Source organism: Atta colombica, unplaced genomic scaffold (assembly GCF_001594045.1).
Source record: "Atta colombica isolate Treedump-2 unplaced genomic scaffold, Acol1.0 scaffold107, whole genome shotgun sequence".
Classification (NCBI taxonomy): domain Eukaryota; kingdom Metazoa; phylum Arthropoda; class Insecta; order Hymenoptera; family Formicidae; genus Atta; species Atta colombica.
In genome coordinates, this window is record NW_017259192.1 from 4,162,218 (window position 1) to 4,188,298 (window position 26,081).

Sequence of the window (26,081 nt, forward strand, 5' to 3'; positions counted from 1 at the left end):
ATAGAGACGAGGTTACTAGAGATGAGAAGAGGATAATAAGAGAGAGGTGAAGAGAACAGATGCGAGAAAGAGGGAACAGCCACTTAACGAATCATCGATAAACAAGCGGGAACTCTTGGCGTCACATCGTCACGATCGTCATCGTCGTTGTAATGAAAGCCAATAGATGCACGCGGGAGTCTATTGTTTTCCATCCAGGAAGGTCCTTTCGAAGAGATGTCGACCCTGGACATCTCTCGGCTCGTCCCGTCTAACGGCCTTCTCATCTAAAACCACTAATTCTCCACGTTCCGTTCTTCGTCGCTTCATCAATTCCCAGTTCACCCCCATCATCCCCCTATTCCCTGATCCGATCTCGGCAGCCGCTTGTGTGTTCCGCCTACATTTCGCTCCCTTTCAATCTCCCTCGTTTCCATCCGCTCGTACACGCTCTTTCTCTCCGTCCGTGTTTCCGCATCCACTTCGTTCCTCGTCAACCCCGTGACCGAGCTTCAGACCTGCACGGTCTAATAAAGCGTCCCTTCGTAGCACGGAGCACACGCGCGTACACTTGACACGTGCACATCAATGTTCATAGACATACAAAACACGTACACACATATACATTCGCAAAACCACCAGTTTCGTTTCTCCGATAGTGGTGTACATACGAGCGCGTGAGATGCTTGTCCTTTGCTGAAAGGAACTGTGCGCTACAGCCGACGGTAAATTGGAGCTGATACTGTATAGTCAATTCAAACGACTGACGAGTTTATCGGAAAGCTTAGCCAGTCGCTGGGTGCTCTGCCGAGTTTAACCGAAATGCACTGTATCTACTCTCGGGTTAGTGACTGGCGGCTAATACCAGTTCGTCGTTCGAGTATTGAACATAACATCAGGAAGGCTTAAGACGGCTGTGATGAGGTAGTCGACCTAGCAGTCTGCCATATAAAATAAAAATAAATCAATTCACGATCAACTTACAAAAATTAGTTGCCGAAATTCTTTGAACATTGTGGTTAACGAAGATAGAAATTTACTTGAACATTATTTATTTAACTATAAATTTATGATGCAGAATTGTATTCCGCTTAACAAAAGTTAGTTTTGATGGTACAATTTGAAAAATTTAACCATATTCGCCGTGCGAGCGGAGAATTATATGGTGAAGTGCGTCTGTAAATTACGTATTATAGGAAGGTCGCACGATGACGCGGACAAAAATTCAGATTAATGTACACTCGGGAAATTTGCTCCGGCGGTAATATATTTATACGGCGGATTTTTAACTGCCGCATAAATCTTCGCTGCTTTCATGTTAAAAAGTTTAAAGAAAGTCTGAGAGAAGTCGTCAGAATTACATCGAACATCCAACCATCTCGCTTGAAATAGCGCGGAATTTATCTGGAGCCGAAGACGAAGATCCGAATACCCATTGCGCTTCGCAGTGTAACATTCTGATGTAAACCGTTCACTATTATACGAACGAAGGAGGCGCTCAGGCTATTGTGAATGTAGATTGTGCTGTTACCGCCAACAGGGAGAATAGGGAGAACAAGCGCGAACGGTACGTGTGCCTGAACGACGCTCGTTGGAAGGATAATATTTTGCGAAGTTAAATTTAGCAAAGATTTTCGACCGCCGTATAATTTTCCAAGACGGCGAAGGGGTCACCGTTTTGCAGATTTCCCAAGCTCAGCAGAAACATGTTGAATTTACTGGGAGTTGTGCGCGCACACACACAGACAGCAAACTAATACTGACTTTAGCGTCGTCTTCGCCGTAACATAATCCTCTCTCTCTTTCTGTCCCTCCCTCTTTCTCTCTCTCTCTCTCTCTTTCTCTCCTCTCCTCTCTCTCTGTCAGTTTATCCTTTGCTCAAGAAAGCTTACAGCTGGCGTTCCACGCTCTCAAAGCACACTGCAACGCGGACTTCTTTAATTCTTCGTCTCGAATAATAAATTACTTTCGCTAATGAGTCTTGCAAGATATATAGAAAATCGCTACTTTCCTGAAGTTAGATTCCTTGGGGAATATTCTACTTTGTCGTATGTGACTTTCAACGTTATTAAAAATGATTCTCCTCATCGTATTTTGCGTCATAGGTGACAATAGTATGGTTCATGAATACATCAAGTCGACGTGACATCGCGGTAACTGCGGATTGTCTCTGCCTGTTGCAGCATACTGATTCATTATTCCATTACATGTACTGCATGTAAATTATATCACGATCATCATGTTAGTGTAGTTATGATAAGTCGATCAGTTTCTCCACAATCAAATTTTGCATCTGTTGCGTAATCCATCCATAAAAAGCTTTTTAAAATTTGACGCACGGTTTTAATGCTTTTGTTAATTACATTATTAGTATTTTACTACGTGTATTCTTCTCGTATCTTATAGTTAATTCACTAACATGTAAGCATTCTCTAATATACCGTAACATTATCATAGAATTACCGTAATCAAGAGCGTGTTATTGGCATATGTATGAAGTGTATACGTTTCCAATTAAAGGGGATAATCATAATGTTTCGATAAACCTCGCGTGAGTCGCAGGAAATAAACCAAAGCCCGAGCAGTGATTGGTGCAGTAACTGATTCTGCCATCATTTTACATTCCGAGTTTCCGTGATACAGAATTAAATAAATTGAAATGTGTTCCTCGGAATTCCTTGAAAGCTCGACGACGTGTAGAAATTGGGCTGTACCACCGGCAAATCGGGTATCAAATAGGACGCAATAATTCGCATACGGATGCATTAATTACCTCCATAAATCTGTACGTTAATGCACGGGCGCGTGGCTAATTGCGCGAAAGACCATGCCGGTATAACACGCGCTTGGTCCCCTGGAGTGGCCTCGAGGAATCTGACATTCACTCGACATTCACGAGGACCATCGCGTCATAGTACGCGTGCATCCCATCCGACTCATTCGTCATGTCTCAAAAGGAAAGCTTTCACGCATTGTTCCGCTCACATTTGAATCAGCTTTATTTTCATTCTCCGCAACGCAATATCCTTCTCGTACGGCAATCAAATGGATACCGAATGAGTAGACTGATTGTGAATAGAGAATGATTGGTGATAGTGGAATGGATCGATAGCGAAACGCGGAATAAGTAAGGAGCGGCTTTTGTCGTGCAGTGTCTACTGTAAACCGACGATCTTATTGCGAAGGAGAACTGGGATGGCTTTGAAGTTGTGAGATGAGAGACGAGGAGATGGAAACTGGGCGGAAGGACGGAAAGACAAGGATGAAGAAAAGGAGAGCTAAACCACCCCCTGAGCGCAACGTGAGATATAGCGCACGGCAAAGGAGGAGACCGACGAGAGAGACAAGAGCCCCTTCGGGGGCTCAATCGCCGGGAGTAAAGCACCAGTGACACACACCAACGAAAGATAGAACGTCGCTTAAGCGCCGTTGTGACCAATGGCCTGGAATGTCTTTTCCGGTATCGGGTCAACGACGCGTTACACGTCGCAACCGAGTTACACGTACTCGTAATTTTTCGAGGAAAACCGGAAGAGAAGGGAAACACGGCCCGACAGAAAAGATGTTAAGACAAGAAAAGAAGAAACAGGAAGACCGCGTATTGTTGTTCTTTTCTTGTGTATAGATATCGATATGACACGCTGTATCGATCAAGTCGATCTCATTGTTCTTCTGCGCATCAGAATGTCACAAACGTATATCGGTACGTAACATCTGCGATCGTACTAGGTCACACGCTAAATCGCAACGTGATCACGTATAAGAATATCTTCGGCACCGAGTTCCGATGACGCAACGTGTCCTCCGTTTTTATTGTTTTAATATAAGTTTGGAACTCCGACTTGTTCCCAATATAGCACGCTTTCTTACGTAATTCCAGGATGGTGCACTCGAGTAACAGAATTATTAGAAGATACATCATGTGATTATATATCATTTTAATAGAAAAATGACACAATTAAAAAATTAATACTTTCGAAGTACAGGGGAAAAAACTCTAAAGACGTATATTTTTTATTGAAAAAAAAATGTACATTTGTAAGTCCCCCAGTTTATCGCTAGAAGATAAAAATAAATTGTCCTGTGATTTAGTTCACAATAATTCTTTATAGGAAAAAAAACATTTTTTGTCAGATGAAAGAGTATTGTCGATGCTAAAATAATGAAAGAAAATATCCTATTTGCAGTTATACTATTCTTTTAAAAAAAATTCTTTAAAAGTTATTCCACAATTCAAAATTTTAATTACTTCCCTAAAAAATTGTTAATTTTGAGATATGTCATTTTTCTATCATAACGATACATTTTTTTTACTTAACTTTTAGCAGATCATTAAACAGTCCTCTCAAATATACATGACGCTTAGTGCTTATTATTATCATCTTATACTTATTTCTACATTATTTTATATGGACGTGTTTTTGAGCTATTTTAACTACTTTCTTCTGGCAGTAATCGTTCTTGATTATTACCTCAATATGTATTCGATCTTCAAACCTATATTTTGCTCCGTCGCCGTCGCCATTCTTGTGATTGGTTAATACTTTAAGCCTACTGCATTTGAGGAGGAAAGAATTTTGGATAGAAAAGTGGGTTACACCGGATGGGTCGCGATGACAGCACCGTCGTATGATTCGCGGGCGACAGTTGGGCTATATCCCGGAGATGATGTACGGGAATACGCTCGCACACTGTGACACGCGTATCCACATATCTATATGATGGAGGGAATAATATCCACGGCGGGGAATGTATCTGCCCGGAACGATGACGACATCCGGATCGATGGACGCACACGGAAGCCGGAGTGGATAACCGCTTGCATCGGTGAATCAAGTCTCGTGAAGATCTCTGACGTATATACGCGAATTCGTTTGGTATATCGCAAGAATTACGTAAAACTTTATTGCTAAAAACCGAACGGTATTCTTTATCGAAAATTGAGATCGTTTCCATTATCGTTAGAAATCTCGTCTACACATTTCCTATTTAACTTCGTCCATTTAATCACGGCAAATCCAGTAAAGGTAGCACTTTTGTAGAATATAAATGCAAATTTAACTTTATCTGTACGTCGTGTACGAATATTTCACGGATAAAATATCGACGTACGATGTATCGATCATATGTATCTGCTCGCTCCTTACTCCATTTCGAATCCATCCGTTGCACCATTTCGCTGTCACTGTACGCGAACGACGATGCAAACCATATTTCAGAAACGGAACGGTCAATGGTATTAATAACGATCGGACTCGCGCAGTGTCACATTCCGCAATCAGCTTCAGGTTTCCGTGTCCACCGATCAAGCCAAAAGAGAGAGATGCCCTCGGCACTGTCCGGGATCCATAAAGTTTAATCGCTGTTATTTCGCGGGAATACGTATCTCGCCTCTGGGCATTCGCGTACGTACAGCGGCTCCAGTGCAAATAGCTCGTGAGCTAGACGCTTTTAAATATCCCGTTTGCTCGGCACAACGCGCCGGATTTCCGATTTTTCCGTGATCGCGATAGTCATAGCCCGAGGTGAAGTTCGCGAAATCCGTGGGTCATAAATTTCACGGTGGCGTGTGACGGCGGTGGCGAGCTCTCGGGCGCCATCGATACGAAAATTAATCGAACACCCGAGAATTGAAAGTAAACGACTTCTGGGGTGGAAGTGGATCATAAATAGAGCGGCAGAATGCATTAATATACTGCGGACGCGCGTCCGCCTCGCGCATTTACGGAGAGGAGCCAATGATAATAACGACTATCGTTTATTCGTTGGCGTGACGTCTCCGTTTTTATTGCCTTTATATTATCTCACTGTATTACAGTTCGTAAGAATTCTTTCTGTAACGACGATAAAAAATTTCGTGCACTCAACGTTCTTTGATAACCAGTGATTTATCGAAGAACGATGGATGCGTTCATCACATCGACGTGTTTATTACTGCATATAGAACAGTTTTCTTTCAATTCCGGCGTTTGCAGACTATTTTGATAGTGTAAATAACGTTGGCATGTGTAGCGTGAATGCGCAAGTATTCGTTGCATGCATCGGCTTGATTTTACTTCGAGTTGAAACTCGTACAACTAGACGCTTCAGACATATTTATCACTACTCCTGTTCCATAACCGTCTTCTTCATCTTATAAATGATGCCGTATAACGCGAAAGCCCCGTGACGTATCGGGAGACATATTTACTGAGACGAGTCCCATTCGGGCTATTTACTCGACGACTCTCGACAAAAGCTACTGGCGAACTAAGGTTGTTCTTACAAATGTTTGAACGTTTCATATAAAGATATAAATTATATGCACGCATTACTTTTTTTAAACGCAACTACTTATAATTAAGAACAACTAACATTGAAAAATTAATCTTTCGGCGCTACGCTATACATTTTGTCACATATATTGGGTTGTCCGGAAAGTTCATGCCGATGTTGAAGGAAAATTGAAACGCAGAAAATTTAAATTTTAGTATACATTTATTAAATTATATAGATTAGTCGGCACGAACTTTCCGGACAACCCAATATAACATAATACTGAATGTTGTGCAAAAATATCGCATAAAAGTAAACATAGAATAAATTTTGTTCAATAAACGCCAAAAGAAATTAAGAAATATAACAGTAACAAGCAAAATATATTTTTATTTTAAAAAAGTCTATTAGTCTTTATAAAAATATTGATAAATCTTTATTAAAAAAGTTATAACATATAAAATAAAAAAAACAGTCGACTATGCCATCTAAAGTGACATCAAAGAGTTAATTCTTTGAAGTTAAAATTATAAAGCAATGCCGATTTAAATATACTTATAAACTATATATGCATCATATATAATAAAATTAAGAAATTATAAATAAATTTTAAAGAAACTGTCTCTTTTTATTGATCTCTATTTTATTTTATTATTACTACATATTAATACGAATCAATAAACATAAATTTTATGATAAATCTTTTTTAGTTGATTTAAATTAGATCTAATAAGGTTTTTAGTTTCAGACTCTTACTTGTTAAAATATTTGATATTGAAAATTCTGAAACTATGACAAGCAGTAATGATTTCTCATTAAATTTGCGTTAAAGGGAAATTCGACTTTGAAAGATCTGAAGAAACCATCGTTAAAATATGTACTTAGACTAACCGTTCCATCTCTCAACCGCGGATTCTTTGATGGATTTTCAGTCAATCTACTCTAGATAAAATTTGATGGAAAGACTGGCAATTTGTCAAATTTCAACATTAATTATCTTAGCAATTAAACTCTGAATAAAATTTCTTCTTAAATACAAAATAAAGCTTGCTTTAAATTAATTGAAAAATATTAATGTGAGTTGTGTAAACTTCTTAATTTTTTGCTCGTGACAAAAAGTTTAAACGATTCCGAGGATTTTATAAAACAATTACCATTAAGGTTCTAATTTTTTCTGACATTAAATTGGAAAGTACCTAATGCGAGCAAAATCTAGGATATTATTTTTAATAATTTAACTATTTAAAATTCCATTTATAAAGATTATAAACATTATTTCTAGAAAACTTTCCAAGAAATTAATCTTTTGCTAAAGAAGATTATACGTGCATAAAATAATTTTTTATAAACATTATTTTTTATAAACATTTGTGAGAACATTTATCACATAATACAAATATAAAGTTTTTTTTATATTTAAACAAATAAGAAATAATATTTATAAAAAATTAAATTTTTCCAAAACTTTTATTTTTGACATTTTATTAAAAGAGAAATTCTTCAATAAATATAAAGTTTAATGATAGCTTATGACTTGAAAGGATGCAAATATCTTTAATGAATTATTTTGTTTTAGTTATAATTAATCTGTTCCTTACATCTTTTGCTTTTAATTTAAACAGTAAAAAGACGAGAAAACGAAAGATCTAAAGCCTTGCGCGTACAATGTGAGCGAGCAGCTTGATCAAAGTGTGCTGAAGACATTACGCTGTAAACACCACTTCGAAACTTCGTTAAGTATTAATGCGACCGTAGATTAGTGTACCGTATACCCCGCATATCGCTGTAATCTTCAGCATTAAGAAACTGATTTCCCGACTAGGATTTTCGTAGATACGCCTCTCGCAGATTTTGAGTGCCCATATTTGGACATATCGAGTGAGGCCACTTGTCGGGATGCACTTAAGGGTTTTTACGCGCGCCCGCTGGAATCCTGTCAGAAAATGCGAATTGCGAATCTTACGAATTGCTCGGAGGAGCTGTAACCCGACAGGGGATCAAGGCGAAGAGTTCGTTTTCCGACCTCTACTACGAGTAAGAATCCCTTTTGGTCTCTCCTCCTATGTATTCTAACGTACTTCTTCTTCGCACCTAAGATATATCTTCACAGATTCCAGGGCTTTCGCAATCACGCTGGAGTATCTTGATTCGTATAAATCTCTGGTAACCCACGTGGGATTCGGCGGAACGCCGAGAGAGGCTCTTCCTTTCGTGACAAGTACACGCGTAATAGGGGCAAAGCTTCACTCTCCGAATACGTTGCGGGGGTACGACTGAATGACGCCCATGAATTCAAAACAGGTTGGAAGATCCTGGAACCCCGCTGCCGCGGCTAACGCAATTATGCATGTCGACGTTCGCGTATTCTCTTTACTGCCGCCTGCTGTGCGATTTAAAGCGCGACGCACTGCGCGTACCGACCGATTATACTTTCACGTCGTCCCCGAAAATCATGTTTTATTGGCCGACCATAAAATATGCACACTACAACTTCAGGATTGTAAGAAGAAGATTAACGCTTCATAATGGATGCTGCTTCAATATTGAAACGCATGTTTCGCTATGTGACAAGAGAGATCATTTGAATTACTGCGAGGAAGTTACATTTTCTTTTGACTTATTATGAATTATTTCGGAATTGGCCGAAAGTAAACGCAAAAACTTAAACTTTTTTATATGCTCGAAGAGCACAATTTAGATTTAATCTGGGAATAATCATCTGACTTTTTTTATATTAACGATCATCTAGAATGTTTTTACATCCTAATTAAAGTCATTGTTATTAACAATATATTGCATATCCATTATTTAATTGTTTTTCGATTTATTATTATTATTTGAGAACATTATGAGTAGAAACTTAATCACAATAAATTTCTGAATAAGATAAATAGAAATCAAACAAATATTAAACCGAATAAGTACGGTATTCCCTAAAACTTTTAAAATGAATCTCACTCTTAAATTTTGAAACACTGCTTTTCAAGACTGGCTTCATTTTTTTACTTCAGAATGAGTGAGATTCCATTCCAAAGAAATTAGAGAGTATGTAGATTATTGCGACAGTATCTGAGGAATAAAGATTTTAATTAATGTAACGCTTTTTTATTGTGAGTATTTTCAATACAATTGCATATTTAAAGATTCAAATAAAAAATAATTATTTAAAAAGAAAAAGTAGAATAATTTATATAAAACAACATTTTATAACAGTTTACATTTTCTCTCTACTGGGATATAAAAATACCTCAGATGACTATAATTCTCGGATTAAATATGTAGATCTTAAAATGATATTAATATTCTTAAAAAGAATATTGAGACTCTTTCGCACTTTTGTTTTATATGAAACTCTAAAAGATTTTGTTTATAATAATAAAACAGTTTTAAACCGGATGAACATTTTTTATAAAGTAAGAAAGAAAAAAATCGCGAATATCGATTACATTGCGATTCAATTAAACTAAACTTCTTGTGAGACTCTTTAAAATGGCACGAAAAAAGCTTTACATCGTCTTTATAAAGTTCTTTATTTATTAATTCCGAAAGGGTGATCATTCGATTATCGTATTTCATGAATCGTGCAAGATAAATGAAGTTTGTACGATGATTTAGGAAAAACAAAAGTTAGCAGGAAATCGTGAAAAAATGAATGATTATGTTTTATTTTAATCAAATTCTATTAATGTGAATTCTTTCTCTCTCTCTCTCTCTCTCTCTCTCTCTCTCTCTCTCTCTCTGTCTTTTATTGGTTAAATTGGTATAGAAGCAGCTATTACTAAGTCTCGAAATCGTATACTGGGATCACCGCTAACCGCAAGCTAAATCCTTTGAAGGATTAGAAGGACCTTCTATCGAAGTTGTTGACCTTTGTGACACAATATGCCCCTCCTATTGGATATGGTGTCAGTAACTTCGCGTAAGTAATCAACAGCGACGCATATAATGCTCTCTTGTTATGGATTAGTATGCCCGATAGCACTGCGTATATGGCTTTCGCGAACGCAAGTGACCATTTGAACATAGTATTCGCTTCGGTAAATAGGATTTGCATTGATGAAAATTGCGCTTGTTACCTAAATACAATATCATTAATTAATAAAAAAAGCATTTCAATTTTTTCATTGAAACTTGTGCACCGTTGTTCTATGCGTATTTGAAAATCAATTTATGTTGATTCGTCAATCATATTTTTATTCTTTCCTTTTGCAATCTGAGTCTTTTCTGTCCAGCTCGAATTTTTTTATTGATTTAGGCTTCAAAAAATATGAAAAAAATATTTAGAATTACTTATCAATATTTCTATTACATTATTATAATAAATAAATACAAGATATTTATAAGATATTTTAAGAAGGAGATTGGACTCCTTTATTTCAGAGAAATTTGATAAAATTTTGCTTGTGTCAAAAAAGATCCAGATTGCAGAGATGAAGAGTTAATTAATTAAACATTTCTCGCTGTGTTGTGAAAACAATAATACTATTCCGAAGTGTTACAATAAAATTTATAAGAATTCATTAAAATTTATTGACAAAATTTATTGAAATCACGACTCAGCTGAATTACAGAATCTTTCATTTTCATTATACAGCACATTCTTTCTCTCGATCCACCATCAGATCAATCGTCAAACGATAATTTTTAGTTTGACGATCGATCTGATGGAAGGAAAGAATATGACAGATTCGTGATTCTGTAATTCAGCTGAGTCGTGGTTTCAATAAATTTTCCCGGCGTGAATGACAGACAGCGCGCATCAGCGAAAGAATAATTAGGAAGTGCTGTAAATGTTCTTCGAACAAGACGCCAGGATGCAATATACCTGCTTAAATTCCGTTAGTCTTCCGCACTTGTATGGTACTCTCACGCAGCGCAATTTTCGTGAGAAGAGGATGCAAGGAGGAGAGCTCTCGAATGGCTCACAACTCGGAAACGTAGAGTACTAGCACTCCGACAGCCGCCTGAAAGCACATACTTTCCCTTCCTTCTATCCTTTCGTCCGCTACATACCCAGTTCTTTACGATTGCTTTCTACGCGCTCGCGTATGTAATTCCCGTAGCTTTCATTGTTAACACAATCACCGTTAGTATTCTTGTATAAGATCGAGTGACCCCACAATCCGACGGCATATCACATCTCTTTACATATCTGATAAGCACTTATATAGTGCATATTGTGCCCATTCTGTTAACGAGTCTCTGTTAAGTCTTCTCTCTGTTAAGTAGTCTTACAACTGATGCGTAAAATATTCCAGACATGATCTTTTCTTCGCATTTAAATGTATTTACTTAAATTTCTCACGAAAACGAAATAAATTTTAAACTGATGTGGGACACTAAATAAATTATAGATTGACGTGGAACACTATCTTTTTCATTCTTTGTGAAATTATTGGCAGACGAAATTATTTATCGTACTTTTATTTCCAATATATTAAATTCCAATATCAAATTTCAATAATGAAGCATTTATTACATATTTTTATAAATTTAACGTCAAATTTTTAAGTAAATATATTTTTGGAAGAGTTAATTTTTATCTTAATAATTAATAATTAATAAATAATAAATATCCATATTTTATTTGCCTATTTATTTTTATTTTAGCGACTCTTAAAAAAATTTTATCGTAAATCTTTCCAATCTTTCCAATTTCCAATTTCACGTAATTTCATCACTCGATACTGATTTCTCGAAATTGCCGGAACCGCTGTTTTCTTGTTTGATCTGTGGTATCTGTTGTTGAAAGGACATCCGGCGAGTCTGGGACACTCTGTATACTCTACTAAATTGCATGAACAAGAGAAGTCCGAAGGACGGATATTACTACGAATATACCACACAGTATCACACTTAAGATTGTAGATTCTCAGCGACGTGTCGCAGCTACCATTGCTATCTTTTTATTCTGTGCATTTTCCATTGTGTTTAGAAATGCCAAGTGAAATATCTCCTATTATGTCATTAGTCACTACATTTATTACTTCTCTTAAAAAATAATTCGGATTAAAGTTAAGAACTCATTATTCTAAAATATTATGCTTAACCATGACAGTTTTCCTTGGAAAGTCAGTTAATTAATTAGTAAAATAAATTTGTGTGAAAGTAAGAAAATATATGCATGAGAATTTCGTAATTAAAATCCAGTTTATTCTACAATGTGAAGTAAACACGCTAGTCGTTATTGCACAAAAATTTGTTACTATCAATACATCACGGAAATGTAATCGCGTTTAGCTGGGTGTTGTGCTTTCGAGATGGAACTAACGTAAGATGTGTCGATCGTGCTCATCAGATCGATTCTTCACTCTCCAATTGAAGCACGACGTTGCATCTGTTAACAGCAAGCAGCGACTGTCATTGCAGAATCATCGATCAGCGTATACAAGAGAGACGCGATGTCCAAGAGAAACTGCAAACGTTTGCCCTGGACGTTCGGCCTGTTTCGAATGGCACCCTGTGTACGCGTTCCGAGCTCATATTCGCCGTGATTTATCGTATTCGCGTGTGCAACCGCATGTAGGCGCGTCACTCCGCACAGTCGGTGGATCAGACCTGTCCCATAGATCATCGACCGAACGTATGCGCGCCGAATAACACGGAAGTGAAATAAAACAGAGAGGCTCACTAGCTCGCTGAATGACTAAAAAAAAAAGAAGAGTGATCGGAGGAAAACGAAGATTCATTCTGATCAGTTGACGTGTATGGCTAAAAACGCGCCGAACGTTGTTGAAGTTAATGCGCCATGATACTCTCGATTCTTTTATCTTCCAGTTGCAGTTTCCTTTCGTGTATTTTGATTTTAAGAAACTGTTTCTCCTAATTGAGCGTGACGTAATGACAAGTTTTATAACACTCAGCTGAACCGAGAACACATTAAGTTTGTAAAAGGTAGTACAAAATTGTTACAGAAGGCGGAAATTTTTCTTCGCAGGTACAGCCAAAGCGAAACGGCGGCTTTTTTCAATATTGAAATAGTAACGTTTTTGTTTGCTACAACGAAGTATAGTATATAAAAAATATATTAAAAACTTTAATTAAGTCTCGATACTGTAAATAATAAACAACACAATCATACAATGTAATTTGTGATCTTTGAAATGAATTTTATCTCAACAAAATTTTAATTTTCAGCTTGAGCAAAAAAAATATTCGGGGCAAAAAAATTGCCGATATTATCGAAAGGATGACGTTTAATTAAGTATTTTAAAACTTTACGGAAGGCAAAATATTTACATAGTCAACAAAAAGGACGCGTTTTCGAAAACTTTCGACATATCTGTGTGCAATGTGAACTCCGTGGAGTGCAAAAATGTTACGTAAACTTTCAGAATTGGATGAAAAGCAAAATTGAATGCAAAACATGGAACGAAAAATATAATATGCAGCAAAAAGATATACAATACGTATATATGTAAACATATATTACATATAAACACGCGAATTTGCTTTACGTGTTAGGTGACAAACATCGATATCAACTGTATACAGGTAGAATTTCACCCTCATTATGCGTCACTAGATATGCGTGAGCGACAGTGTCAATTACGCTCTATTATTAATCATTATTGCAAACTCCCATTTATGTGCTGTTTTAATCACACCTCTTTGATATCGATCGAATTAAATTATCAATTACCGAGACTAGTTACAATGAAATAATAAACACAAACGATAATATGAATGTAACGTTCACTCTATCTTTCACAGTAGATTAAAGATACATCAGAGAACATAAAAACGTGTACCATTCACGAAATTGTTGAATCACAAGAAAATCTGTCGCAGCATTCGTGGACAGTCGATTGATTCGCAAAGTATGCTTGAATAAATTCCGCATGAAAAGAAGATTTCTCTCTCGAAACGATCATTGATGTTCGAGTTGTGCCTTTTGATTTCTCCTCTCTACCGGAAAACTATGATGTCGTTTTTTTGTCTGCTTGTGAAAACGGTTCCTTTCCTTTCTCGATATCGCCCAACATCCTCCTCGAGTTCGCGTCGCTTTCGATAGCAATAACGAACGCGGATGGGAACAAGGTCGATAGCAGTATCTCTTTCCCGGTTTCTTTTCGTGTCATGTATACGCGATGTCCTCTGCGATATCTACATACAACTAATTCAATTGCGTATCCATGTTCAAGAAGGATAAATGCTCGTTGGAGATCATGGAACAAACGTATTTGTGCAGCCCGCTCGTTACAGACAGGCCACAGTTCAGACACGTCCGAACTATCCTGTAGACAGAGAAGCTTGTAAAAGGATACCAGTGGAATCCTCTATAAGATCGGTTCGACTTTCGAGGCATTGCCTTTTAGCTTCTTTCTCCCGTCGCACATTTCGCCACGAGCACCGGTCCCATCGATCCAACTAGCCGAACTAGCTCTTCCTTCTCTCCTCTGTTTGGTTCATTCGATACCATTGCCATCCCCCTGTAGCCCTCGAGAGTTCCCTCGCTGGTGATAAACGCCGTTTAAATACTAGTCGAATCTCAGTGCAACGTAGAAATCGCTCGAGGAATACAAGAAAGCGGTCGAATGCAACTAGGGAGAAATTGGACTGCTCATGGTATCCATGACTACGTACATATATACACGAATATACACACATACACGTATATTTCCACATCTAGATTCGTGTGCTATCTGCACTACTATCGCGGTCAGGATTTGCATGCATGCTGCGCCAAGATCTTTCCAGGGAAACTCGGCCCATCGCGTATCTAATACCGTCTCTTACGGAAGGAAGGAGATAGCCGCGTATATGAAAATTTGTTGCTTAGCGGCAAAACTGGAGATCACTTTGAAATTCTGCAAAAGTTTCGCATTGTCACGCTTCAACATATTCATCGAACGGATGCTCGTCATTTACTTTTTTTAGATAGAAATTTCGCAATTAATTTTTATTATGTCAGCCTTTATTATAATTTAAAATGATTATTATGTAGCGTACAAATTAACAAATAACAAATTAATAAATAACATAATACACGATTAAAATAACAAGTAATGTTCTGATAAAATATCGAATGTAATACAAGTGAAAAAATGTAATATAATATTTTTAAAATTTTTTTATATTCTGATTCTATTAGGCTCTCACATTATTTTTTAGTTATTGGAGAGAGGCAATGCTTGGTACAATAATATTATTATTAATATATCGTGTAACATATTCTTATCCACGCGAAAATATTACGAGGTTTTATGCATTCGGAATTCAGATTTAATAATAAGAGCATACGTTGTTATCTCGATAGGATGCGGAATTATTTCGAAGGTATGCCATTCAGGGAATTGCCGCTAATTAAAACGAATATATACGAGATACAAAAGATCATGGAACTATTGTTCCGGAAAAGAAAGGGGAAGTAGTACGCAGCTGGCGTAACGGACAAGAGACTTCTCGTAATACCCCATTTCGAGTCCCCGGGTAAATGAGTCAACCTACGCGAGCGCGGTTGAGGGTTATATTTCATAAGCGGGCGGTTACACCGAAAACCGCGCGACACTTCAAAGGTGCCTGGGAGAGACTTGTGAGGTTCACACAGAATAACCGAGGTCAAAAGTATCCCGTTCTCGTGTCACATCGCGCCGACATATTCACGCGCATAAACCCGCGTCTCGTCGCAGAGGTTTAGCATGGCTACGCCCTTAAATACGATGCATGCGCCTAGAACTGCAGTGGATTTCGAGGCACATTTAAGCACGCGCGACGCGGTATTGTGTATTGTTGGGCATTGCGCAGGGTGTTTAGGGTAAGCCGCCCGCACGCGACGCACACGCGGCGCAGTGCGCCATAGGGTGTATAACACCCTATGATTATGATAAGTACACACACACACTTACTGTCTTATCACGGTGCATCGTAAAACCATGTCATTCGTCAACAGTCATTCATGTAATTACATTGCAGTCGTCGTCGTTATCAACGTCGCGTCTGTCGTTCTGTAAGCCATCCATTCTCTAACTTTTCATCAATTCTCTTCGATCGCCGCGTAAAATTCCAAATGTTTCCACAATTTTTTTAATTAATTAAACTGTATGAGAATTTAATCCGTATGCTTTTTATCTTGTTCATGATCTCGTCCAATAGAGTGTTATGCAAAAAGTAATTTTTTTTGCCATTTATATTCTTATGAAGTCTCTCGCACATTTATTTGTGATTAAAATATGAAGAGCTTATTATAAAAACAGGTTTTTTTTGTAGATAAAATATATCTATTTCAGATAATTTTTTATAAAAATTTCATTTAATCTGTACATCGAAGATGTTTTTTATCTATTTTCACATTACTTCAGTCCCCACGGAGATAGTCGTATTTTCTCGATATCAATCGGATTTCATGTTCGTGATATCAATCGAATATATTGGTTTTCAGATACATGCGCGCATCGATTCAACAAGTACTACACATGCAATTAAATGTGCATTACTGAGATTTCATATCTCGGTCGTGTTCGCACCGTGCAGAGCTCTGTAATGGCCTGCTGCACAGCGGGTTTCCTGCTATATTTCTGGTAATCTGCGCCTTGAATAGCAAGAAAAGAAAGAATTCCATTTTCAGATGACGAATAATGAAATTAGAAAATGCAAGCTGTTCTGCAGAAAAAGCTTTCTTTGAATCAACGGTCTAATAGTATTTCTCTCTCTCTCTCTCTCTCTCTCTCTCTCTCTCTCTCTCTCTCTCTCTCTCTCTCTCTCTCTGATGAATGTGAAAATAATTTTTCTTTTGAGATTAAAAAGTGCGATCTAATTTAGAGATTAATATTAAAGATTAAAAGATCGGGATAAAATTAAGCTTCTGCAAGAATAAAAATAAATAAACGTATTTCTTAGTCAATTTTAAGTAAATCTCTCTTAAATAAAACTGTAATCTTGCTGAGAATTTTACTTTCGTCATGATTCATTTATAATCTAAAAAATAACTAAGATATAACATTTTGTATGTTGTAAGATTTCCGAAAGAGATATCATTGTGATAAAATATATTTAAAATTTATTATTGTATGTCTTCAAATATTCTATTTTAAGAGAATTGAAATAAATATGATTTATGTCACGATGATATATTTTCACTTAATTGTTTGCTGTAAACTATAAACTGTAAACTTTCCCGTGATCTTATCAAAAGTATTCTATATACGTTCACTTTAATTTCAAATTTCTCACTTGCTTAATTTACTTAACTTAGATTACTTAACTTAGATTACACGTGATGTTACATGTATTAGTTACATGTATCTTAACCTATGTAGGTTTTGCGGGACTGCGGAAATTCTAAAGAATGTAATTGAGCATGCGAAATAAACATCATTAGCGTTTCTATCTCCGCATTCTTGATATAAGATAAATTTTATATATCTATTTTCTAAATTCCTCTAGATAATATTTGCAACATTTATTTACTACAAATATTTTTGTTTATTAAATACTTAAGCAAATTATTTTCATAAAATGTATCTTTGAAGATTATTATAATTATCTAATTATGATGAATGTGTTTATTAAACTATAATTTTATAAAAAATATAAATATATAAAATCTATTTTAGCTTAGATTATGGTTTTAATGAACTTAAAGAATTTTTCTTTTAATTAAACTTCGAAAAAAAGCAAATGTACTAATAACGTCTGTTTAATTTTTTAAGTAAACTTAACTCTAATGTAATTTTAAACTTGTAATTATATAATTTTATTAATATATTTTTGTTAATTTATATTAATTTGAGACTTAGCTATATCAAAAAGATTTAATATCGAAAATTAAAAGAAAAATTCTTCTTTCTTCTGAAAAAATCTTGATCGTTAAAGAATTAACTTCAAATTTGCTAAAGAATCTTGAAATAAAAAAGTACGCGGCTTAAAAAAAGTGCATCCATGAAACTTTTAACGAAAGTAAGCAATTAAAAGATCGAGAGGAAAGTTTTTAGCGAGATTTTACGAACTTACAAATCATTGATTCGTCGAATCATGCAGTTTGATTTAAGAACAAATTGGAACATCGTCGACTTTTTGCAACCTTGTGCAAGATCAGTCAAATTTTCTTTCAAACTCGCGTCAGAATATTATTAGATCTTATATTGAAAAGATGGCGTCGTATCAAAGCTTTGATTACAGCGACGATAATATTAGAGTGGATCTTTTCTTCGATAAGACTAGCACATTTAATCTCATAATAGAAAATTTCACGATCCGTTAGGTATACTCAAACGTCTTCTTTTTTATTTTTTAATTTTTTCATCGCACAGGACACGAAAGTGTGCCGGTGGAAAAAGAGAATATAGCCTTCCTTTGGATGCTTACAAAGAAAATCCGGAGCGCTTAAATATGACGTAGCGACCGCCTTCTCATAATCTGTATTCAACCGCTGTAATCACTTTCGCTCCCCACTGAGATTGAATTTCACGGGTAGCTGTTTAAAAAGCGGAATTTATATTCGGCTGGACGCACTCTTAGCGCATCGGAGGATAAGTATCAATGCTACTTGGCCATTAATCATTGGTCGAGATTCTTTTTTGTGCATTCCGCCATATATCACACTGGATCGCGCGAATTGCATAATTCCTCAGTTGAGAAAATGTGAAGTCAGCAAGCGCTCCTATAATATTCGCATGTTTTCACCGATATTCTTTGTTGCAACTAGCATTAAACTTGACATGTCAAACGTATAAATAATATACACATAAATATTTGCGTCGATTTTCACTTTTTACTTATGACTGTAATAATACACAGACTGTAATAAAAAATTATACATGCCATGCATATTTAATTGAAAAGTGAACTTTATGACATGATGATGAAACAGTGGGAAGTCTCTTCTTTTATACTTAGTTCGCCTTTGAAAAACTTTTTAACAAAGTTAAATTAATTTAAAGTTTAAGGAGGATTATTATATTTTTATCGTGGATTATTATATTTTTATAATATCATTCATACATTGTAGTTGCTCTATTACGAAGTTCACTCAATTAATTTTGTTAGGTTTCGCTTGATTGGCCGCGATTAGAAGTCATCTTCTATCCAATTCATTACTGCCTAGTACTGATCGTTATTTGAGAAGATAAATTGGAAACTCTCTGCTGTACTACTCTCGTAATTACGTCAAATCAAATGTCTTTGCATTTCTAAGTATTCTTTTTTCTATTTGTTGTCAGAAATGAATAAGCGTACAGAAATATTTATTGTTTTATTTCGACTGTCCAAGCAATTCCGAACATACATAATGTTCGAGATTGAAATGTTAATACGTATTCTACAGTCTGTTGGCTTAATAATCTATATAATACGAGATGTTCTGTGTAATTTACCGTTGGTTCGACGCGAATGCTGTTAAACTTCGCAACAACTATCTTCTAGAAGCATGTTGGCATCAGGTGCGCATATAACGCTTTGAATCGAGAATTATGTTATTACTGAGATTATTATCACTTAAGAAACTATTAAGCACAAGATTATTATAATTCAACTGACATTTGAATAGAAAATAAATAAGTAAATTTAAAAATAATTAAATAAGAGAGTAAATAATTTTATCAGAATTGTTATTTCAGCTTTTATTACTGAATTATTTTATAAGTTGTGACTAATGTGTCTTTGAAGAATATTTATTTTTTCTATTTCAATATATCAATTACGATTTATTAATATGAAATGCTTTATAAAGATTATATTTTGTAAAACATCATATGTAATATCAGAGACGATCTATATATCTACACTTCAATCTACATCAGTCTGTCGTCGTCTACATTGATGAAAGTTTAGACAAACTTCTTACAATTCGCTTACAAATCACTCTACCGTATGATTCACTCGAATAACTTACTTTCGACGCTATCACGACTTCCGCGACGATAATGATCCATTAAGAAAGCCGGAACTCGGCCATTCCGGCCAATACTTTCGACGGGCTCGCTCTTTGCCGCCGCGGCTTGAGAAGCGATTTCACGCAAGAAAAAAAAAAGGGGGGAATGGAGGGACATTAATCGGGAGAACACGATGACAGGAACGTTAGCGGGTTCTCCAACTTTCCATCGAAGTGGAAACCCTCGTCTTTAGCGTGGTACGCCGTTGAACGTGCGGGATGACGAAAAGGCGGGGTGGAAGGGATAGGGCAGAATTCACCTCCTTCCGATTCCGGATGAACGCATTTCGTTGAAAGCAGATTTACATTTCCTCTTCTCTCTCTCTCTCTCTCTCTCGCTCTCGCTCTCTCCTTCTACGGGACCCTTACCGTAACCATCTTGCCTACCCTTTAACGTTCGCGAATTCCTTTTCTCGTGACGTTCACACGTTCTCCAACTCATGCTTGATTTATTGCAGTTGAAGGCGACCACGAGGCAACAGCGGACGAAGGAAGATGAGGGAATGCAGTGGAGCGAGATCAGTCTCACCCTTCAGCCATTCCATTACACGAACGGTCGTTTGAATCTACGTTGCACCGCGGAGATACCTGGCGTCTACTCAAAACAAAGCGAACTCCAGCTTCTTTCGGGTATGCGCGAACCCGTGCCTGAAAGAGGTAACTATAAAAATTTTGTTTCTATTTGTTTTCATATATTAACCTAAAAACTTTTGTTCTTATAAGTTTTATAAATTCCTTTTTCCGTTTTCTTGGATTCGGTTTTATAACTCGAGAGAATTTCTCGATAACGAATACATATCATTATATTTAGTCCAATCAAGTCGAGACATAAATGTCATAAATGTGTGACATGAATGACCATAAATGTCATTATGTTAAAATGGGAAAAGTTTTGAAAATTTTGCATATAACTTTAATATTTCTCTGAACTTTTTTGAGTTTAATACTCAACACTTATATATACACTGTATTCAATTTATCTAACTAACTTGAATGATAATTCGAATTAAACTTCGAACGTAGCGAATATTCAAGATTAGCGCACATTGGATCAAATCCGTTTAGTTCAAGTTAGATTATATTTGATTAGAATTAGATCAGGTTTCTCGATATACAATATCTCTATAGACAACCTCGTTAGCAAGTGTCTAGAATATCCTTTGTAACGTGTTGATAATTATATATACCAAACTTGGTTGATGCGATTTAATAAAAAAAATTATTGGACGGGAAGATGATAATGACAGAATGATTGCTTTTTCATGCTTTTCGTAATTCATGACTTGATCTTGATGATTCTATGATCAACCAACACACGCTCGAGCTAACCGAGTCGAAATTAGTCGGTCGGTCGCACGGACTAATAAATTCTGAGAGCAGGGTCCACCCACTCGAAATCGGTAAGGAAGCCTCCGGTGCATGCTGCGCTCGCTTTCCTGCACGCGACGTCGACGAGATTTAATTGAGCGGCCACGGGTATAACCTACGCTCCCATTACCTTCCGGCCGGCTGACCCGTCCTTTCACCCTTTGCCCGGTCTACCCGCCGGCGCTCTAACTTTCGTCGCCAAGTATACGTGCCGAGTCGCTAGTGCAATTCCGACGATTTCACGTTTTCCCTGTGGATCTTACGTGGATGCAAAATAATTCACAATAGTCTGAATAAATCGGACATACAGATTTACAAAATAGTGCTTCGAATTAAAAAAAGAAAAAATCGCGCTTACCGCATATTTCTGAAAATGTCAATAATACTTAAAAAGTTTAAATTTTTTAATTTTTTATTTATTTAATTAACGATTTATATGCGTGCAATACAATTCCATAATTTATTGAGTTTTTTTTAGAGATTATTTCTTATGAAGATATTATTTTAATGACCGAATAAAACTCCCAACTGGATTATGTATACTACGTATATAGAGCCCATCTTCTATAATAACTCTTTTATTCTTTAATTTGTCAATTATTTATTGATTCTTTATAAAGAGCATTTATTTTTCAGGGATATAACTAAGTAAAATTTTTGGTTTAAATATTCTTTTTCATAGAATAAAAGAATTATAGAAGATGGGCTCTATTATATATAATCCAGTTGCAAGTTTTGTTCGGTCATTAAAATAATATCTTCATAACAAATAATCTCTATAAAAAACTCAATAAATTATGGAATGGCGCGCGTATATAACGTATCTTTTAAAAATACACATAGTTATTTTATAAGTATAATGTAATTTTAATAAATTTTGTTAATTATTATCATATTTTACAATCCTATATTATGCGCCAAGAACTAGTTAAAGCCTAGCTTTGAATCTGCAGCAGTATATACCAATAGATTGCATTGATGCAATGCACGTTACCAGTGTCCCCATTGGCAACCCCAATTTTATGATCACATTCGTACCTCGCGGAATCGAAAAGTATCGTCCACCGATAATCTATATCCTGGTGTTTTGAATCTGACTCTTCAATGGATTCTGCTCAAAATACGGGTGATTGGATACTTTCGTTCGCCCGACGGTCGGGAAAATACCTAGTGGATTTTTGCGTATTGTGCAATTCGTCCTGGGAAAACAGGACGAGTACGTAAGCCCCATTGTACGCCATTTTTTGTCCATTGTATATCTTGCTTATGATACGATATTCCCTGCTTTTAGAAAAAACAAACGGCGCTGTATGTGAATCCTATTGTTTGCTATTATGTACCATATTGTATGTAGTTTATTGGCTAATAAATGGCATATTTCATTTTTCACTATTGCACGATCAGATAGTATTTACAATAAATTGATACGATCTACCAAAGTCTAGGCTTTTATTTTATATTGCGAGCATCTTTTTTCTTTCTAAATGTTACGTTTTTAATTATATACATCTAAAACATTCGGATCTTTTTGTTGAACATTTTATATTATTTTAAAATGTAATATGGCTTTTATGTATTTCTGCACTTCATGTTGAAAGATAGAAATTAAATTACCAATTTCTTAAGAAAAAAGATTTGAAAAATTTATTAAATTATCGAAACTGTCGATAGAAAAAAAACACTAGCACTCAAAATATTAAAATCAATTGAACACACTAAGTGATCAAAGAATTCGTATATGAAACGTAGCGCGGGAAATTTGGAGCATTCGATAGAAATTTCAGAGATCTCGTTTCCACGTTGCGGATGTACGCTTTCGTACGCGAAGAGATATAAAATATTTGCGCTCGATGTAATATGAAAGACGAATGCTGCCCATAGATTTTTTAGTGATTTTCTTCTGCTGAAGTGAACTGAAGTTTAATATGTGAAACGCGGTGCAAAGTAGATAGATGACTTGAAGAAATGGTTGGCAGATGTTGTCGTGGACCGGTGCGAAGAATGTTCATGAATTCGCCGACATAGTGATGGCCTCGGAAAACTTCTTATCATAACATTAGACAATAATAGCGAACGTGACATGTAACGCGTGTGCTGCTTTAATGCATTGAATTGATAAACTCGCGTTATTTCGATATAGCCAATCAACTATGCAGTGGTAAACCAGAGTTATTCCGAGATAGGTAATCAACTATGCTGCGGTAAACCGAAATATCACACGTAATACGAAGCTGAAGTACACACAATATTACAGCATCCATTGTTAACGATGTAATATCTATCGGAATCCTTCTCCCGAAAATGTTTCTCGTAACTAAACTTAAATTTCAGACGAAATCCATTAGTCATGCTGATAAAAATTCCGTTGTCGACATCGATAAAACATTTTGACACACAATGTGAGGTAATCCCTTTTCCATCTGTCGAAGTATACGTACGTACATACGTACATTCGCAATTTGTGAAAATAAAGGAAAGCCATTTGTACGCGAAACAAAATTAACGCGCGCGCATTCAATTCCGTATACGATTTGACCGGTTGCCAGCAGCGTGAATTTAATAAATCGCAGAGGAACGCGCGCGCGGGGAAATGTGGATTGCGGAACATATAAAAATTTCGATTTTAGCACAGCGGCATTTATCAAAGCTTGTACGCGCGTGTTAGATATGACGATATCGTAATCACTTTTGTTAGGCTGTGTATTAGCCCCTTGACATTTTTCGTTAAATGTTATTCGCATCTGTCGACCCTCTGTATTGTTAAGCTACCGGAGCTCGGTTCACCTCATATTCGTTTATTTTGAAAAGGCCGGTGGTATATATTCCGGCGCGGAAGCGGTACGTTCATTTTATTTTCAATGACGTTTGCCCGATAACATTTAATAAGCGCCGGTCGCATGCAGCATTCTATAAAAGACTGTGACATTTACAGAAAATAAAAGCGACCACAAAAATGGTATTTTCCGCTACGTTCGTTTTTTTTCATCTGAATAGCTCGCATTTGTATAGAATATCCGATTTATATATGTATGTAGCATCGATATAACACAATACAATGGTAGAATAGCATTATAGCCTGCACAATGTCACGTCATTTCAGTATATATTTTGTTTCAGTTATTTTATAATAGAAAATTAGCTAGTTACATTAATAATGTAAAATTACATGTTTTTCGTGTTTTTCCTTAATTCTTTATACAGAAAAAATAATTTTGCTGAAATATTTAAGAATTTAATTGGGTAGACAAACTTGAAAATTTTGTTGAATCATCAAAATAATTACGTAGAAATCTTATGATGAACAATACTGCAAAAAGTTTTGATATTCTAACAACTAGTTTGAGAATCCTACATAATTATTTTGATAGCCCAACAATTATTTTCAGATCTGTATCTAACCAAATTTTTAGATCTTTAGTAAAATTTTTTTCCGTGTCCAAATACATTTTGTAACAATTATATTAATGCGACAAAATACTAAAATATAAAAGATGCGAGACGGTTGATTTAATGAGAGAAAAGTTAAAAAATTAGTTACACTAAATGTAATTTTTTAACTTTTATTCCATTTTCTCGTTAAATCAATCGTCTCTTATCTTTTTTATACGTATTTCAATTGTATAAAAGGATTTTATAATCTGTACAGCTAATTCGGAGAATATTCTGAGCTGTAATTCCATCACTTTAGGATCCTCTTAATAATATTTAGAATTAAATATATTGTAATTAAATATAATCAATGTTTAATGTAAAGTTTGTTTTATCATATCTATATACGCTGAAAATTTAATTTATCAAACCTAATAATACTGATTTTATACTTGCTTAGTATATTTTTTAATTGAAGAAACATATGTTAAAAATCCGCAAATGCACTTGAAATAATCAATGTATAATAATACAATAAGAATCGATTCACTTACATTCTACGATTAATATTTGTTGCTACTTATTTCGCTTTTGAGTTACAAAATCTGCATATAAAGTTAAATCTTTTAAACAGGAAATGCATCCCACGACATGATGTCATAATATCCCCGCATGCATTGTGCGAGATTGTCTCTTCCCTGGAGAATTCGTTCTCGTGTAAAAAAACTCACATCGTGCATGCGGAAGTTCAACGGCGAACTGTTGCGAAAGTACCGTGTATTTCGATATATATGTTGGTCCGACTTCCCCTTTTTCGCTTCCCATATGCGCCAATGATATGAGGTACGAAAGATTCGGTACCTCGTTGGAGAAACTTATTCAGGACAAGATGTCGCGCCTCGCAGCGAAACTTCAGCTCTTCTGTCTCGTTGCCCTCTCGCTTCTTCACTCTGTATCCTCTTCTCGACACCTTTCTACCCTTCTCTATTCTCCATCTACCGAATCTTCGCGAATTATCCAAGACGCTAATCTCACGTGTATGAACGAAGCAAGAAGAAAAGGATTTTGAAAATCTTCTCAAAAATGTAATCTCGTCTACAGTCAAAGATTGCGCCACAGTAAATATTCATATGTATTTTAAGTACAGTACACAGTAAATCCATATGTATTATATTTTGAGTACACACACACACACACACACACACACACACACACACACACACACACACACACACACACA

The 26,081-nt window shown here is 35.9% G+C and overlaps 1 protein-coding gene across 1 annotated transcript in view; it reads left to right on the top strand.

Moving 5' to 3' along the window:
* Positions 1–26,081, top strand: part of LOC108693139 (platelet endothelial cell adhesion molecule-like) — a 154,368-nt gene that overhangs the window by 122,134 nt on the left and 6,153 nt on the right. Inside the window, exon 5 of the mRNA XM_018201899.1 lies at positions 20,563–20,761. Within this exon, the coding sequence (XP_018057388.1) occupies positions 20,563–20,761 (199 nt within the window). The remainder of the gene's footprint in view (positions 1–20,562; positions 20,762–26,081) is intronic.